This window comes from Balaenoptera acutorostrata, chromosome 6 (assembly GCF_949987535.1).
Source record: "Balaenoptera acutorostrata chromosome 6, mBalAcu1.1, whole genome shotgun sequence".
Lineage (NCBI taxonomy): Eukaryota > Metazoa > Chordata > Mammalia > Artiodactyla > Balaenopteridae > Balaenoptera > Balaenoptera acutorostrata.
In genome coordinates this window covers 93,427,591-93,444,324 of record NC_080069.1, presented here as the reverse complement: position 1 = coordinate 93,444,324, position 16,734 = coordinate 93,427,591, and the positions used below count along the sequence as shown (strand labels likewise).

The window sequence follows — 16,734 nt, the reverse complement described above, 5'->3', positions numbered from 1 at the left end:
GTCCTGGTGTAGGCTTGGGGCCAACTAGTTTTCTTAACTTTCTCAAGGATTTAGGAGGATACTGGTATGCTCTGCTATGTTAGCTTGGAGAATAATAAGGAGATTTTTATTGAACTATGTTGCAGAACTGATTCTGGTGGCTTGGTACCACTCTCTTAATAATCACTGGAAATGACACGGCACAACTGAAAAAGCATTGAGTTAGGACAAAAGCTGACTTGGGGGCCTGGTGACTTTTGCCACCAACAATTACATGTTGCATATAAGTCAGGAAAAAGCAGCAAGGTTGTTCCATGCTGGCCTATCAGATGGTGCTGGCATCTGGAGAGAGCCTCTAGCACAAGCATGGCTGGAGGGCTGATTCCCCTGAACCAAGCAATGGTAGGAGCCCTGGCTTTGGGTAAGACTGAGATTCATGTGCCAACTCTCTCCCTTACTAGCTGTGTGATTTCAGGCAAGTTAATCTCTCTGTGTTATTTTCCCCTGCATGAAATGGGTTTAAGGATAGCTGCCCTGTCTACTTCATTGGGTTTTGTACAAATTTAATGTACAAGAATTCTGTAAGCTATAAAGTACTATATTAATATAAGTAATCATTATTACTTTTATTAACAGGTAAAGCTGTTAAGCTGCAACTGCATCTGGTTAGAAGTGAAGAAACCTGGGTGTGGCATGAGTGCCTTGCCATCTAAGAGCTACAGGGCTGGGCCTGTTGATATTTTCAGAAAATGCTCATTGTTGAAACCACACAAATCCTTTTTCTGTAGAAGCCATTTAAACCACATCTCTCAAGCCTCTCTTAGGTCTTGTATTCATGGCAAATAGCAACTTGAATGCTCATGGAATGGGAAAGAGGCTGCTTATTGCTACAATGTCTGATAGAATTAATTTCTTGGCAAAACTGGGCAAATACAACTCTCTGGAGAAGCCACATAGTGGGGTCTAATGTTCAAGTATATGCAGTGATAAACCTTATTGCTCTTAGGTTTCTTTTTAAAATCATAAACCTGTCAAATGGTAATTTGCTCATGATAAATATGGAGGGAGCTGGAAAACCAAATGCACAAATACAAGTGCCAGTGTGTGTTATGAGGATAAATGGTACATAAATGTGTTTGCTGCCTGAGTAAGGCAAACAAGTTACAGTGATTGGTCCACTTACAGAGACTGAAGGAGACCTCAGAGAGGACCCGGTCCAACCCTTCCATTTGACAGAGGGGGAAACTAAGGCCCAGAATGATGAACGACTTAGGTAAAGTCTTAGACCCACTGTAGGAGCAGTTACTGAACACATATTATTAAATGCTTGCTATATATCAAGGGCTCTAAGGCACTAGAAGTATGGAGGTACATAATATAATCCCTGCTCTCCAGGAATTGACAATCTAGTGGGGAATCAGACCCATACTTCCTGCAGATAGTAAGTTCTAGATGTGATGCATGCTGAAATAGAGATATCTACCCAGAGCTAAGGGACGATGTGGGAGACTAATTAAACTAGAAGAGAAAAAAAGGCTACATAGAAATAATGTCAAAATGAGAAAGGAGGGATGTGAGAAAAGGTTATTTCAGGCAGATGGGAGGGCACAGCTCTCATAGAATCTTTGACTCTGAAGAGATCTGAGAGACCAGCTCTTCATATACTTTTTAAAATTCCTTATGTATTATCCTGGAGAGATGACAATTCAGTTTCTGCTGGAACATTTCCAGTGAGAGGAAACTGATTACCTCACCAGACAGAAAAGGTTTAGCTCTAACCTTTTCAGGTGGTATTGTGTTGTATGTGGGGGGTCTGTCAGATTCTATCTCTTCATTGTCGCTGAAAAACAGGCTTAGTAATATTTGGTCTTTGACTTCCTCTCGAGGGAATGAGAAAATGTCACGCATTTTAGGACCTTTGACTTACAGACTGTTAGAGCTGGGAGGAACCTCAGATATCATTTAGTGCGATTTAAAAAAAAATTCTTTCTATGATTCACGAACCCTCTTACAGAATGTAATAAAAATCCAAAGATCCTCCCCCCCCCCCCCCCACCAAATGCACATATGCTCATGACACACAAAATACTGCCTACAGTTTCAGGGCGCTCATGGAGCCCCAAAGCTTGTCCTGGACTAAGAAATCTTTTCATTTGACTGACGAGAAACTGAGGCTCAGGGAAGTGGGAAGGTATGGAGTAGAACCATGGAAGTGGTTCCCCATGGATCAGACCACTGGATGAGCAGAAGACTCAGACCTATGGGTCAACCCTGAAGAAAGGCACTGACAAACTGAGCACGTCTGGGGAGCTGGCTGCAAGCGGATCTGCTACAAAGTGAGAAGGAGAGCTGGGGTATGAGTGCGAGTATCAATGAGCACCTTCTTTAATTATCTGGAAGTTGGTTTATAGAAAAGGATTTAGACTTTTTCTCTTTTGCTTCAAGGGGCAGCTCAAGATCAAAAGGGAGAAAAGAACTTCTGCCAGACAGAACTGCCCACTAATGAAATGTGCTGCTTGAGAGGCACATACCTTGTCACTTGACTTTTTGAGGACACAGCACAACTTCCCATGCGAGGGACTTTGGCATTACAAGAGTTTGAAGTGGGTGACCCAAACTGGACTTGATTATGTAACTCTAAGAGTCATACTCAGTCTCATACACTAGCCAGAAGGAAGCTCAGGTCTCCCGAGAGCGTGGTGGTAAGTGAGGAAGTGGCGAAAGTTCAGGATGGCTGAGGCCTCAAGTGTGAGGGGTGGCAGGGTGGGACTAATGGAGAGAAATGAGACTTGGAGATATAAGCGGAAGTCAAATGTTGAAGGGTCTGATGTAGTATCACGGATGGTATTCAAGAATGATGGCCTCCATAGAGCAGTGGGACAGAAGAACCAAAGCAAAGGACATTTCAGAAAGAGGAATTAGCAGAATCAGCGGCAGCAGCACTAGTAGGGAAATCAGGAGGCCAGGGGAGACAGGTTGTGGTGATGAGTTGTAGGTTTCACACAGTGAGCCTGAAGTGACAGTGACAACAGGACATGCAAATGGAAATGTCCAATGATCTGACATACTGGCAAGTAACAAGTGGAAATGCCCAGTAGGCAACGGATGATTTGGGATTAGAGTTCCAGGAGCTCAAGATGTGAGAGAGATGAAAGGGTTATCTACAGAGATGAAGTAATTTAAGTTTTCAGAGTAGATATGTTTTCAATGAAAAAAGTACAGCATGAATAGAAGTCTAAGGAGTTAGCCTGCAGTGCTGACCTCAGTGTGGAAATGGTATAATTAAGAAGATGTGAGAAGGGAGACTTCAGGGACTTAGAGGAGATCTGAGATTAGAGAGTGAAATAAAAACCCGGGAAAAAGGAAGCTTCAAGGAATAAGAGTGATCAACATAAACACAGTCTTATTTTCATGTGCCTTCAACTCTGCTTTGGCAGGTAAACTACAGTAACGTGCATTTTGGCAACCTCATAGGAGGTGCAGTATGGGTTGTAAAGTGCTTTTAAATGGATTATAGGTATTTCCTAAATAGTATTTTCTAAAAAAAAATGACTTAGAAAATATGACTAAAACTTCTCTCTCTCCCAATTTCTCTACCAGTAAAATAGTAATCCCGTTAAGTTTAATCAGTTTCTTCGACATCCTTACTTCAAGGAAGGTGATTCCTGCCATCGTAACGTGAGAAATAGGGAAAGGTACATTGAGGCAACATGATGTGCCTGGGCCAATGAGGCAGCAGCAGCAAAGACTGAATTTAACATTCTGATTTCTGTTTCTTAAAACCAAATCTAAAACCAAAATTAAACACTGACTCAGATTTTCAGAAATAACTTTTGAGAAATAAAATTAATACAACTTAAATCAGTTACTTCTCCATTTAAATATTTCTCTTGGAGATCTATGCTACAATGTCTGTAGGAGGTGATGGTTAGGAAGTGTAAGAAACTTGTTCACTCCCAATAATGAGGACCAATAAAGGAAAGACTGTGACGGAGAAAAAGTACAGGAAATTTTCAGTTTCGGTAATTTCAATGATTATCACAGTAAGTACAGCTACCATTTAAAAGTGTTTTTAAAAATCAATTTCAGAAACTAAGAATTAAGAATGAAGAGGGCCTATCTTTCACAGCACTGAAACTAATCAGGATAACAACTAAAAGGGTAGAAGGTGGGGGTTAGACTAGAAAGATGTCTCCTAAATCTCCTTGTCGGTCCAAACCCTCTGGGCTTGGAGTTACAAAAGGCCATGTTAGGGAAAAAAATACTGCAAACCACTACTCTTTTTAAGCATGGCATTATGTGAAACCCCTTCCTCCGTATAGCTCTCCTGATAAATGTATTTTCAGTTCCCAGCGTACACTGACTTGGAACTCTTGGCCCCAGGCATACAGCCTCTGGGCAGCATCACTGGCAAAGGAGAGGAAGAGGAGGCTGAGGTCACTAACAATGAAGACAGGGGTTTCCACTGAGCTGGAGGGTGCCTAAAATCAGCTAGTCTAATTTGTCGTGTTTTACAGATAGAGAAACTGAGGCCCAGAGAGAGAAATGCTGTGTTCAGTTCATCTTAAGTAAATATCAGATGCTGGATTTGAACCCAGGTCTCCTTTTCACTCAACCACAATCCTTCTATTCCACTGGAAAGGGAGTTTGGTGGGGAGGAGAACTCTGGGGCCCCTCTCTCCAGTAACAAAATAGAATGTGTTTGGATCAATACACTCTCTTTTGGGAACATACAAAGTCAGCCATGGTAGCTTTGTAGAGTCCCACCTCATATTCAGGTAGATATGACTTCAAAGTCAGAAAGTGGATTCTCACATATTAAACTTGAGTTTATAGAAACATCGGTAGTCAGAAATACAGTATTCCTTCCCTTGCAGAGAATGTTTACTTGCAACTCAGGATAATTTGTCACATGTATTACCCACTTACAGTTGTCACTCACATGCAGAGAACTTTTATGAGAAGGCTGCAGAAGAGGCACGTAGAGGCTTTAGGTTAATACTGGATTCTTTGGTAAAAGTGAAAAGAGCCTTGTTATGAGAAGAGTGCAAAATAATACTTCCCAAGATATCAACTACTTCAGTAGCTTCAGAGTCGCAGAAAATGATGTGTTTCTGTCAATCTTGTCTTGAAGATTGACAAGATGGTTAGCATTCCAGCTCATAGTGGTATTCAACTTCTTACTAACATAGTTTATCTTGCCTTTTATTATTATTTTTAACTGTTATTTATTACACTTATGCTTCCTCCTTGTGGGCAAGATATGGTAGGATTCAAGAATTGGAAGGACTCAAGAGTTGGAAACATTCAGGAAGTTATCCCTCAAGAATCTGCCTGTCATCCGTATCTTTCTCATCAGAGGTTTTGGTATTACACCTGCTAACGCAATACTCTCTTGCTATTTAAAATACCCAAAACAAGTATCAAAGAAAAGGAAAACCAAGGCATAATCTAGAATCAATTACTTATGGTAAAATAATCACAATGTATAATAGGCAAAATGACTATTTTGCATATTATATATCATTATCCAAAAAAGTATGAGGTCCTCAAAGCAAGTACTATTTTTTCCTTAGGCTCAAGCCAAGAGTTTTGTATGTGTAGTAAGAATTCAATCAATATTCCTTGAATAAATTACATTACTTAGTACAGATTTGTTAAGGAATAGGTGGGGGAAAGCAAGTTATTTATGCAAGTTGGTTGCTTCAATCAAATCAAAACTAGACTTAGTCTAGCCAAAGTAGGCTAGATATTGGCATGAGCTTCTTTTGGAAAGGTAGGAAAGGTGAGAGGACCAGTTATCCCTTCGTAGCTTACTGCAGGTAGCACCCCCATCCCCCAACTCCTTGCCATGGGTGGGTGTGACAGTGATTTGTTCCAGAGTTAGAAGGTCAAGGACTAACCTAGAAGAACAGCCACCAAGTAGAGATTAGGCTGTTATCCTTCCTGTTAGCCTCAGTCCTCTGAAGGGCTGGTGAGCAGAAGGGGGACAGTGACATGGGTACAAGGATCACAGGGATTTCAGATTCCCTCTTGATTCTCTCTCCTGGCCACTCCCACCACCGTGCCCCATTCCACGTTGACTCTGAGTTGTGAGAACACAGTCCCTAGATCTCATACTTACTTGGCAGCAGCATCTTTTCTCAACTGTTCATGCTTCATGAGGAGATTTTTCCGGTCTCGGAAAGCTTTTCTGACCTTGTACCCTTTGTAGACAGCCTGGATTTTGAAGGCGGCGATGTCCTGTATGGCTGCGATGGACAGGGCGCCATGCTCCAACATGAACTGGATCACTTCATGGCGCTCACCAAGCAAAGCGTAATCGAGGGGAGTGTACCTGAAGCAGGGAGATTTTTTTTTAAGTGTCAGAATGTAGTTCAGGGCACAGTTAAACTGGCAATATTACGCAGCAGAAGGAAAACTCATTCTAAGATGTGGAAATGTTCCTCAGGCAAAGCTATCTTCTGTACTCCAGGACTGTTCCTTTCTTCTCTGATGCACACAAAACAAGGGTGAAGCTGGGGTCAGGTGCTTTGTGCTGCTGACCATGTCTATTCCTCAGTTTTGCTAACTTGCTCACAAATCAGAACACATGATCACTTTTCTTCTTCCCCATGTTCCAAGTAATTCCTGCTCCTATCTGGAAAAAGCACTGCAAATAATATTCTGTGAGATTCATAAGTTAGAGCCTGTGATTACTGATAGTTAATGCTTATGAAATGAAAAATATACCTCCAAATGGAGAGATTTAGTCTATGATAAAGACAGCCCTTTAAATCACCACAGTAAGGATGGATTATTAAATAGAGTTGGGACAACTGGGCAACCGTCTGGAAAAAAAAAGATTCTTACATTTCACTCCAAAATGGATGAAGCAAAGATCTACATATTAAAAAGAAAAAAAGAAATCATGAAAGTACTAGAAGAAATCATGGAAGATTTTAAAAAATATTGGAGTGAAAAGTTTTTTCCAAAAAAAGATACAAAAATTCAGAAACCTTAAGATTGATAAATCCAACTACATAAAAATAACAAATATTTATAAGGCAAAAACACCAATAACAAAGATAAAAGATAGTTCTTCAAACAGGAAATACTAGTGGCTCCTAACGTATAAAAATATGTTCAACCTCACTCATTTAAGAGAAATACAATTTAAGACTAATATGAGTGAGCACTTTAATCTAATGATCAGCTTAGCAAAGATCAGAAAGTTTAATAACACACTCTGCTGGCGAGGGTGGAGGGAGACAGGCTCTCCATACGCTACCTTAATCTTTAGGGAGACACTTTGGCACGATATACAGGAATTATTCATGATCTGCCCTTGACATAGCCATTTCACTTACAGGCATTTATCCTACAGATCTGCTGTCCTGTGTGAAATGCTGTATGTACGAGGATATTCATAGAAGCACAGAAACAACCTCAATTCCATCAACAGAGGACTGGCTAAATAAAGTACAGGCCATCCATGTAATAAAGTTATCTGCATAATGCGGCCATTATTGTGGTATATGCATATATAAGGAAAAATTTCCAGGATGACTTGTTCAATGAAGGGACAGAGAAAAAAATAAGAAACAGAGCAGTATTATGGTGTGCTCCACTGATATAAAAAGAACACATCCGGGCTTCCCTGGTGGCGCAGTGGTTAAGAATCTGCCTGCCAATGCAGGGGACACGGGTTTGAGCCCTGGTCTGGGAAGATCCCACATGCCGCGGAGCAACTAAGCCTGTGAGCCGCAACTACTGAGCCTGCGCGTCTGGAGCCTGTGCTCCGCAACGGGAGAGGCCGCGACAGTGAGAGGCCCGCGCACCGCGATGAAGAGTGGCCTCCACTCACCGCAACTGGAGAAAGCCCTCACACAGAAACGAAGACCCAACACAGCCATAAATAAATAAATAAATAAATAAATAAATAAATAAATAAATTTATTAAAAAAAAAAAAAAAAAGAACACATCCCTGTGTGCTTATCTATGTAAAATATGTCTCTAGAAGTTTCCCAAGAAACTGGTGACAGTGATGTCTCTGGGGAGGAAGCTTGTTGTCTCAGAGATGGGGGTAAGTGGGACACTTAGTTTTACTAAATGCCCTTAAATTTTGTACAGTGTACATACCTTTTTGATAAATATATTATTTAGAAAAGATGGGTATTAGTGTCATATAGTTACGTATTTGAATCTCAACTGACTACTTTCTAGATGTGTGATTTTAGGCAGATTCCTTTAAAAAATATATCTTCTCTTGGGACTTCTCTGGTGGCGCAGTGGTTAAGAATCTGCCTGTCAACACAGGGGACATGGATTCGAGCCCTGGTCCAGGAAGATCCCACATGCTGCGGAGCAACTAAGCCCATGTGCCACAACTACTGAGCCTGCGCTCTAGAGCCCGCGAGCCACAACTACTGAGCCCGCGTGCCACAACTACTGAAGCCCGCACACCTATAGCCTGTGCTTTGCAACAAGAGAAGCCACTGCAATGAGAAGCCCGCTTACTGCAACAAAGAGTAGCCCCGATCGCTGCAACTAGAGAAGGCCCACGTGCAGCAATGAAGACCCAATGCAGCAAAAAAAGAAAAAAAAAAATCTTCTCTACTTTTGGAAATATAAAACAAACTGGATAAATACACAGAAGAAAGTAAGTCATCTATACTCCCACACTCAGAATTAAGCACTGTTAATATCTTTGCAAGTATGCTTTCCTTTTTTAAAGAAAAATGATTACTTTGTAAAAATGACACATAGTTTAAGAATTCAAACAATGCAGAAAGTACAAAAATTTGAAGTAAACACCCCAAATTCTACCATCCAACAATGGTAATGATGGTTGTCACTTCCTAACCAACTTACTTGGTGTTTCTAAGCCACGCTTTTCCTAATCACAGACTTGGCATGAAGAGAGAATGAAATAACCAATGTGAGGAAGACAGCAGTGTGCCTGGCAAGAAGGAAGCAGTTCATAAAAGTCAGCTGTGATTGTTGATATTACAGGACATACACTGCAGCACAGTTGGTGATAGCACAGTCACTTATCACTAATATCATTTGCATAGGACTGAAACTAGTACTTATGACCACTGAAAAACCACCCTATCGGATCCCTCTGGGTGACTGTTGCTGAGTTAGTGGGTTAGAGGTGTTGGGAGGAAATAATCAGTTGATTGGTGAGGTGGAAAAATGATGATTATATGGATGCATGATTAGACACAGAAAATCATCCAATTATTATAGAAAAGAAACTTGCTCTTCAAAACTCACCTAACAGTCACAGTAAGATATAAAAGGAAGAGGTTTTCAGTAAAAGCAAAGGGTGATTTGATCACTTTAGTAAGGAAACTATAAATTCAGAAGGAAGTCCTAAATGCTAAAATTAAGGAACCTCCATTTTAGGACAGCTTGATCTGCCACTAGTGTTCAGAAACCAGAAGGCCATAAAGTAGAGGTGCCTATATAAACTTTAAAACATTATTTATACGTAAATAGCATTTTGTAAATTCAGAAGAACTTTCACAAATTTCACTATATAGTCTATCAATAAAATGCCTTTCAGGGGCTTCCCTGGTGGCGCGGTGGATAAGAATCGACCTGCCAATGCAGAGGACACAGGTTCGATCCCTGGTCTGGGAAGATCCCACATGCCGCGGAGCAACTAAGCCTGTGCACCACAACTAGTGAGCCTGTGCGCCACAACTACTGAAGCCCGCGTGCCTAGAGCCCATGCTCCACAACAAGACAAGCCACCACAATGAGAAGCCCGCTCACCGTAATGAAGAGTAGCCCCCGCTCGCTGCAACTAGAGAAAGCCTGTGTGTGGCAACAAAGACCCAACACAGCCAAAAAAAAAAAAAAAAAAAAAAAAAAAAAAAATGCCTTTCATGACTGTACTTTCCCCAATAGAAAAAAATCATCAGAGTCATAGAACCACACAAGAGTAGAGCTGAATTGAATTTCAGAGGTTTAGTTTAACACCTTCATTTCATAAATGAATAAACAGATTCAGAAAGATTAAGCAACTTACTGAAGGTTAAGTTACTAGTTACCTGCAAAATCTAGATGACTAAAATCACGTGACTCCCTGTTCAGTAATCCTTCCATAATTCATCTATCAATTATTGAATATATATGTCTCCTATAGAATGAAACTGCTTCTAAATCAACATGCAAATAACATATGTGTTTTTAGTAAGCTTGATCATTTTTTCTATAATTACTAATATATAGTGTCTTTCACATAGTATACAAACAGTATTATCAAAATACGGCTTATGAAAATGAGGCCCAAATTATGCATTTACTTACAAATATGACAAAAAGAAATGACATGGGCATAATATATCCTAAAGAATGCTGAACTGGAAGTCAGCAGACCTGTGTGACCCTGGGCATTCTCTTCACTTCTCTGAGCTTCTATTTCCTCATCTGTAAAAGGTGAAAGGAAGGGGAGAAGAAGAACTAGATCTCTCAGGCTGCTTGTGGATGGAAAGTTGCATTTCAAATATGTTAAATATTTTTATTACAAAAAAATTATATTTTTATTATGAGAAAATTCAAGCACAAACAAAAGAGAATAGCATAATAATGCTTTATATTCTCATTACCCAAATTTAATAATTAGCAAAACTTTTGCCGTATTTGCTTCATCTATCCCCTTCCTTTTTATTTTTGCTCAAGTATTTTAAAGCAAATTCCAGGGAAATTCCCTGGCGGACATGGTGCTTTCACTGCCAGATCCTGCAAGCCGAGCAGCGTGGCAAATAAATAAATAAATAAGCAAACAAACAAATAAATAAAGCAAATCCCAGAGCTCCTATCATTTAATCTCTCTGCATTTTAGATTCATCTATAAACAATGTGAACATAACCACAATGTCATTGTATTAACAAAATTAACAGGAATTCCTTAGTAAGATCTAATGCCCACTCTAAATACATGTTCTCCTGATTTTCTCAAAAATGTCTTTTTTTTTTTTTTTTAACAATTGGTTTATTCAAATTACAATTCTCAGTCAATTTTTGATTCAGGGAGATACAATCCAAATATCTAGCAAGGTTTAAGATTGACATCTATACCTAGTGTTTAAGCAACTGACCATATTGTGATTATTATGATTGAATTTTTCTTCATCCCAGACTCAGTTTAGAAACATTCTAGTGCTGTGAATACTCCCGTCTATGTCAGAGTATGGCTGTCAGATAGTTATTGACTGAAAATCAGCAGTAGTTGGCAAAAATTATGTCTATACAGTGCACATCAAGTGGTTTGTGTCAATGCATGTGAAGTACAAATTAGCACTACATTGATGGTAACCAGTCAAGAAACAATGTAGATAAAGACAAGAGACAAGATTCAACTGGACTTGCCATGTGGGAATGGTCTGATGGAATGAGTAGAATGCCTAAACTGGAATGTCAATAAACATAAAAGGCAGTGCCAAGTCCCGACATTTGTACATCAAGGTGCATGGCTGATGAAACATTAAAGGAGACTGGGATATTGCCACTGTCTCTTTTTATCTGTAGACTGGCAAGTACACTTAGGAGGATCTTTCCTTTGGTCTTTTGGTCTGTAATTAACATGTTTACTCCAGCAGGCAGTAAGCACCTTAATTCACATGTTTACTTAGGTCTGAAATTCAAGGGTTAGCATATAAATGGAAATTGAATTACAAAATATTACTTTTTTTTATTGTTTCCTAAAAAGTAGCAGTCAGGCAGTAAACACAGCTACAGAATACATCCTTATCTTTCCCTTTTGTTTTTTCAGGATTTCAAAGGGAGAAACCTTCAGCACCCTCACATATCTGTTTTAATGTCAAAACCTCAGCCTTGAGGATTTCACTTGGCTTTCCAGTTTCCTTAAATGTCCAAATGCCTAAATCTTCAAGTCTTTTTTTGTTTTGCAATTGTCATTTGACTATAATAGAGACAGTGAGTTCTTTATATAATTGTTACCAAGTCCAAGCTTGCTCTGCTTGCTGCACGGCAGGCCAATGAATCGGAGACAAGGTGTTGAGGCAAGGAATACTTTATTTGGAAAGCCGGCAGACCGAGAAGATGGCAGACTAGTGTCTCTGCAAAACCATCTTATCTGGGTCTGGATGCCAGTTTCTTTTACAGAATCAGAGAGGAAGAGGCAGTGAGGAAGTAAAATAAAAGGGCAACCAGTCTTGCAAAACACCTCCTGGAATGGCCAGCCTCGGTGAGGGCATGTGTTGGTTTCTTTTTTCTTGCAGCCATTCGTAGGTGGGCAGCGTTCCCTGAGGCAGGCCATTATGTATGATTATAGTAACAAAAGGAACGAAAAGCAAAGGTTAAAGTCAAAGAAACAGATCCAATGTGGAGTCCGATTTAGCTCTTCCCTGTTACATATCACTCCCAAAGTAAGGCATACTAATCTGCTTTATCTAAGTCTGCACATGGTCTAAGAATTCCACATAAGTTTCTAAGGCTGGTATGAAGCAGGGTGATGTTACTAGGAGCCTGAAAACACCGATTTGACAACTCAACAGTTATTTACTGAGCATCTACTTCATGAAAGGCACTGTGAGCAATACAGAGATGACCATGATCTTCAGGAGTTCTCCATTAATAGGGAAGACAGATTACATAAAATCATAATATAATGTGAAATGTGCCAAGTGCTGTAAAGATTCACAGTGTAGGGAGAACACAGTTTGGGACACATGAATGTGGGACAGAACAATCTTCTTAGACGAGACTGCATTTGAACAGGGGAATGAGATGATTAACAATTATATTAGCGATATGATTTAGAAAGTCTACTTTGGAAGGTGACGAATTGAAGGAGGGAAAGATCAAAAGAAGGAAAACAAGTAAGGCACTGCGATAATCCCAGAAAGAGTCAAAGAGGGCAAGATCTAGACAATGGTGCTGGTAATGAAGTGGAGAGGACAGTGTGAACCAAGGAGGGGTGCTGAGTCTGAAATAGAGATTGAGAACTCACCAGCACCCAAGTGAGTGTGGAAGCCTCGGTGGCTGGTCAGGTCGCCAAAGGAGATAGGCTGAGAGACGAGATCCAGTCCTTGAAGACTGTTTATATTTAAAAAATAAAAAATGGAACAGAAGCCAAAGAAATGGAGAAGGCGCATGATTAGAAGAGAATTGGGGGACTTTCCTGGTCGTGCAGTGGTTAAGAATCCACCTGCCAATGCAGGGGACACAGGTTCAAGCCCTGGTCCGGGAAGATCCCACATGCTGTGGAGCAACTAAGCCCGTGCGCCACAAGTACTGAGCCTGCGCTCTAGAGCCCACGAGCCACAACTACTGAGCCCGTGTGCCACAACTACTGAAGCCCCTGTGCTCTGGGGCCCACGTGCCGCAACTACTGAAGCCCGCGCGCCTAGAGCCTGTGCTCTGCAACAAGAGAAGCCACCACAATGAGAAGGCCGTGCACCGCAACGAAGAGTAGCCCCCACTTGCCACAACTAGAGAAAAGCCCACGCACAGCAACGAAGACCCAAAGCAGCCAAAAAAATAATAATAATAAATAATAATAATAATAAAAGAAGAGAACTGGAGAAATTCCGGGGCGTTCCAGTGATTAGGACTCTGTGCTTCTACTGCAGGGTTTGATCCCTGGTCGGGGATCCCGCAAACTGTGAGGCACGGCCAAAATAAATAAATAAATAAAATAAAAGAAGAAAATATACTGTCACAGAAGCTTAGAGAAGATATAGGCTCAATAAGGTAAAGAAGAGGAGGCAATAGAAAGGAGATAAAGAAAGGCCAGTGAGGGTGGGCAGAGAAGACATCATGAAGACATCATGTGATTTATCAACTAGGAATTTGTCAGTGACCATTCAGACACAGATTTCAGTCTAAATGTGATGATGAAGAAATGGAGGCAGGGAAGACAGTGTGAGAGAAGGCAAAGAAGACAAACTTCAGAAGAAAGAGAACTGGAAAATAACAGATGGAGGTATAACTAATGGGGAAAGGTTCTGAAAGAAGTGGAAAAGATGAAGGCCCCATGTTTCCTCCGAGACAGCACAGGCCTAGAGAAAGCCTCTTTCCTATAGAGTTTCCCATCTCCTGACAGAAAGAGCTGGTGGTGACCAAGAGTGCGGGGATGGTGTCACTGCAGGGCCATTTTAGTGACAGCACCCATGAACAATGAAAACTAAAGCACAGACCTGGGCTGGGGGCACTCAGGTATGGAAATCTGATTACCATCTTATTCGTTACCTACAAATTACTAGAATCTTCCTAGATCCAAGACCATCAAGAATCTCTCTTGCTTAGACTTCACACTATGTCTAGTCCCTTTTATTGGGCTTGGGTTCTTGGACAACAACTCCAGCCTAAATCTGTGGATCTCATATTATTCAAGAAATCTGTATTTAAATTAAAATCCCAAACTTTCATCTCAGTTTCTCCTTATTTTTTCATGCTGCATGGTGGCACCTCTGTCCACTAACTGATAATATCCTCTTCATCAAGAGAAACTTCTTGAATATATAACACATTCCACTGGCCTAACCGAATTCCTAGTCCTGGTCAGTCAGGACTCCCCTGACTTGATGCTACTAGCCAAAAGCCAGAAGCCCTAATTTCTTCATCTGGAAAATGTGAGCTTGCCCTAGGTAATATCTAAAGTTCTGAATAGCTTTAAAATCCCATGATTCTAAATCAACACTGCATGGAACTTTTGTTCTTTTCTTCTGGTTCAGGATTTCTTAGTGTAGTGTTTCCTTATGAATATACTTATTATTTCTGAATCAATATCTAAACTTGAGATTTTTTAAAATATGGCAGAAAGGATGTGAGATGAACAACAATATATTCCTTTTATCAATGGCTTACCTCTCTTCATTGTTTTCCATCTGATTAGGGAAAGCAGCAAAGTCTAGTAGTAATTTAATGGCATCAAGGTATCCATTGTTACAGGACCAGTGCAAAGCTGTCCTTCCCTACAAGCATAAAGAAAAATCAAGTACATCTGGTGTCGGTATTTTTGGACACATAGTTATTTATGCTGACTCAAATATATAAACACGTCTCTCAAATTGCTTAATTACAAAAAGAGAAAATATTAAGTATACAGTGAAGAAAATGGACTGTATCTTAACCAAATGATCAAAATTAATACTATGTTAAGAGGCATCACATGTCTCCAGAAGTGATACCCTGAGAAGAATTCAATATCACTTATGCAATATTCCAACCCAAAACGTAAAACTTGACTCTAATTATGATGAATCATTAGGCAAACTCAAATTGAGTGAAATTCTATAAAACAAATTGCCTGTATTCTTAAAACATTTCAATGTCATGAAAGATAAAAAAGGCTTGAAGCATTGTTAGAGATAAAAAGGAATACTTCATAGTGTTAAAGGAGTCAAAGAGGAAGGTATCACAATCCTAAATCTATATGCACGTAATAGCACAGCTTCTAAATATACAGGATTAAAATTGACAAAATTGAAAGGGGAGATAGTCATATCCATAATCACAGTGGGAGATTTTAACCCATCTTTACAATAGTTGATAAAACAAATAGATAAAAAAGCAGTAAAGATATAGAAGGCATGAACAATACAATGTAAAATTTGAACTAAGTGATATGTATATAAAACATTGCATCAAACAATGACAAAATTAGTACCCTTTTCAAGTGTACATAGAACATTTATCAAAATCAACGATGTGTGGGGACATAAAGAAAGCCTCAAAAGCTTTTGAAAGATTAAAATAGTTTAGAGTATGTTATTTAACTACAGTAAAATTTAAGCTACAAATCAGTGCGGTAGGTAGAATAAGGAACTCCCTTGCAAAGATGTCTACATCCTAATCTCTGGAATCTGTAACTATGTCATATTAAATGGAAAGGGGGAATTAAGGTTGTAGATGGAATTAAGGTTACTAATCAGCTCACTCTGAGTTGTGGAGATTATCCTGGATTATCCAGGTGGGCCCAATATAACCACAAGGGTCCTTATAGTAAGTGACAGAGAGAGGCAGAAGGTGAATGTCAGAGTGATGTAGCGTGAGCGAGACTCAGCCAGTCACTGCTAGCTGTGAGGAATGCAGCCATGAGCCACAGAATGTGGGCAGCATCTAGAAGTTGGAAAAGTCAAGGAAGCAGATTCTCTCCTAGACCCTCCAAAGAGAATGAAGTCCTGCCAACACCTTGGTTTTTAGGACATTTTGGACTTCTGACTTCCAGAACAGTAAGATAATAAATTTATGTTGTTCTAAGACACTAAAAGTTTCTGGTAATTTGTTATAGCAGCAATAGGAAACCAATATAATCAATAACAAAAAGATAATGAGAAAATGCCCAACTGCCTGGAAATTAAACAATACACTTCTAAATAATCTATGGGTCAAATAATAAATCACAATGGAAATCAGAGAGTGTTTGAGTTGAATGATAGTGATCATACAATTTATCCAAATTTGTAAGATGCAGCTAAAGCATGCTTAGAATAAGAAACATGCTTAAATACATATATTGAAAAAAAATATTGAAAAAAATCAATGATTTAAACTTTCATCAAAAGAATCTTTTAAAAAATATTAAATCAAATCTGATGGAAGTAGATGGCAGGAAATAATAAAGATAAGAGTAAATACCAATGAAATAGTGAAAAACATAAAATATAGAGAATAAAAAAAGACTGGAGTCCTTTGAAGAGATGAATAAGTAAGACTGAAATTTTTTAAAAAAAGGAAAAGAGAAAACATGTATTACCAATGTATGGAATGAATAAGAGGAAATCATTACAGGT

General features: G+C 39.5%; 1 protein-coding gene across 4 annotated transcripts in view; it reads right to left on the bottom strand.

The window, feature by feature from the left end:
• The window catches only part of INVS (inversin), a 146,653-nt gene that overhangs the window by 35,637 nt on the left and 94,282 nt on the right, over positions 1 to 16,734 (bottom strand). For all 4 annotated transcript variants that reach the window (XM_007197065.3, XM_007197066.3, XM_007197067.3 and 1 more), the window contains exons 11-12: positions 14,807 to 14,913; positions 6,104 to 6,316 (exon numbers count right to left, since the gene is read on the bottom strand). In XM_007197065.3, coding sequence (XP_007197127.2) covers positions 6,104 to 6,316; positions 14,807 to 14,913 — 320 coding nt within the window. The remainder of the gene's footprint in view (positions 1 to 6,103; positions 6,317 to 14,806; positions 14,914 to 16,734) is intronic.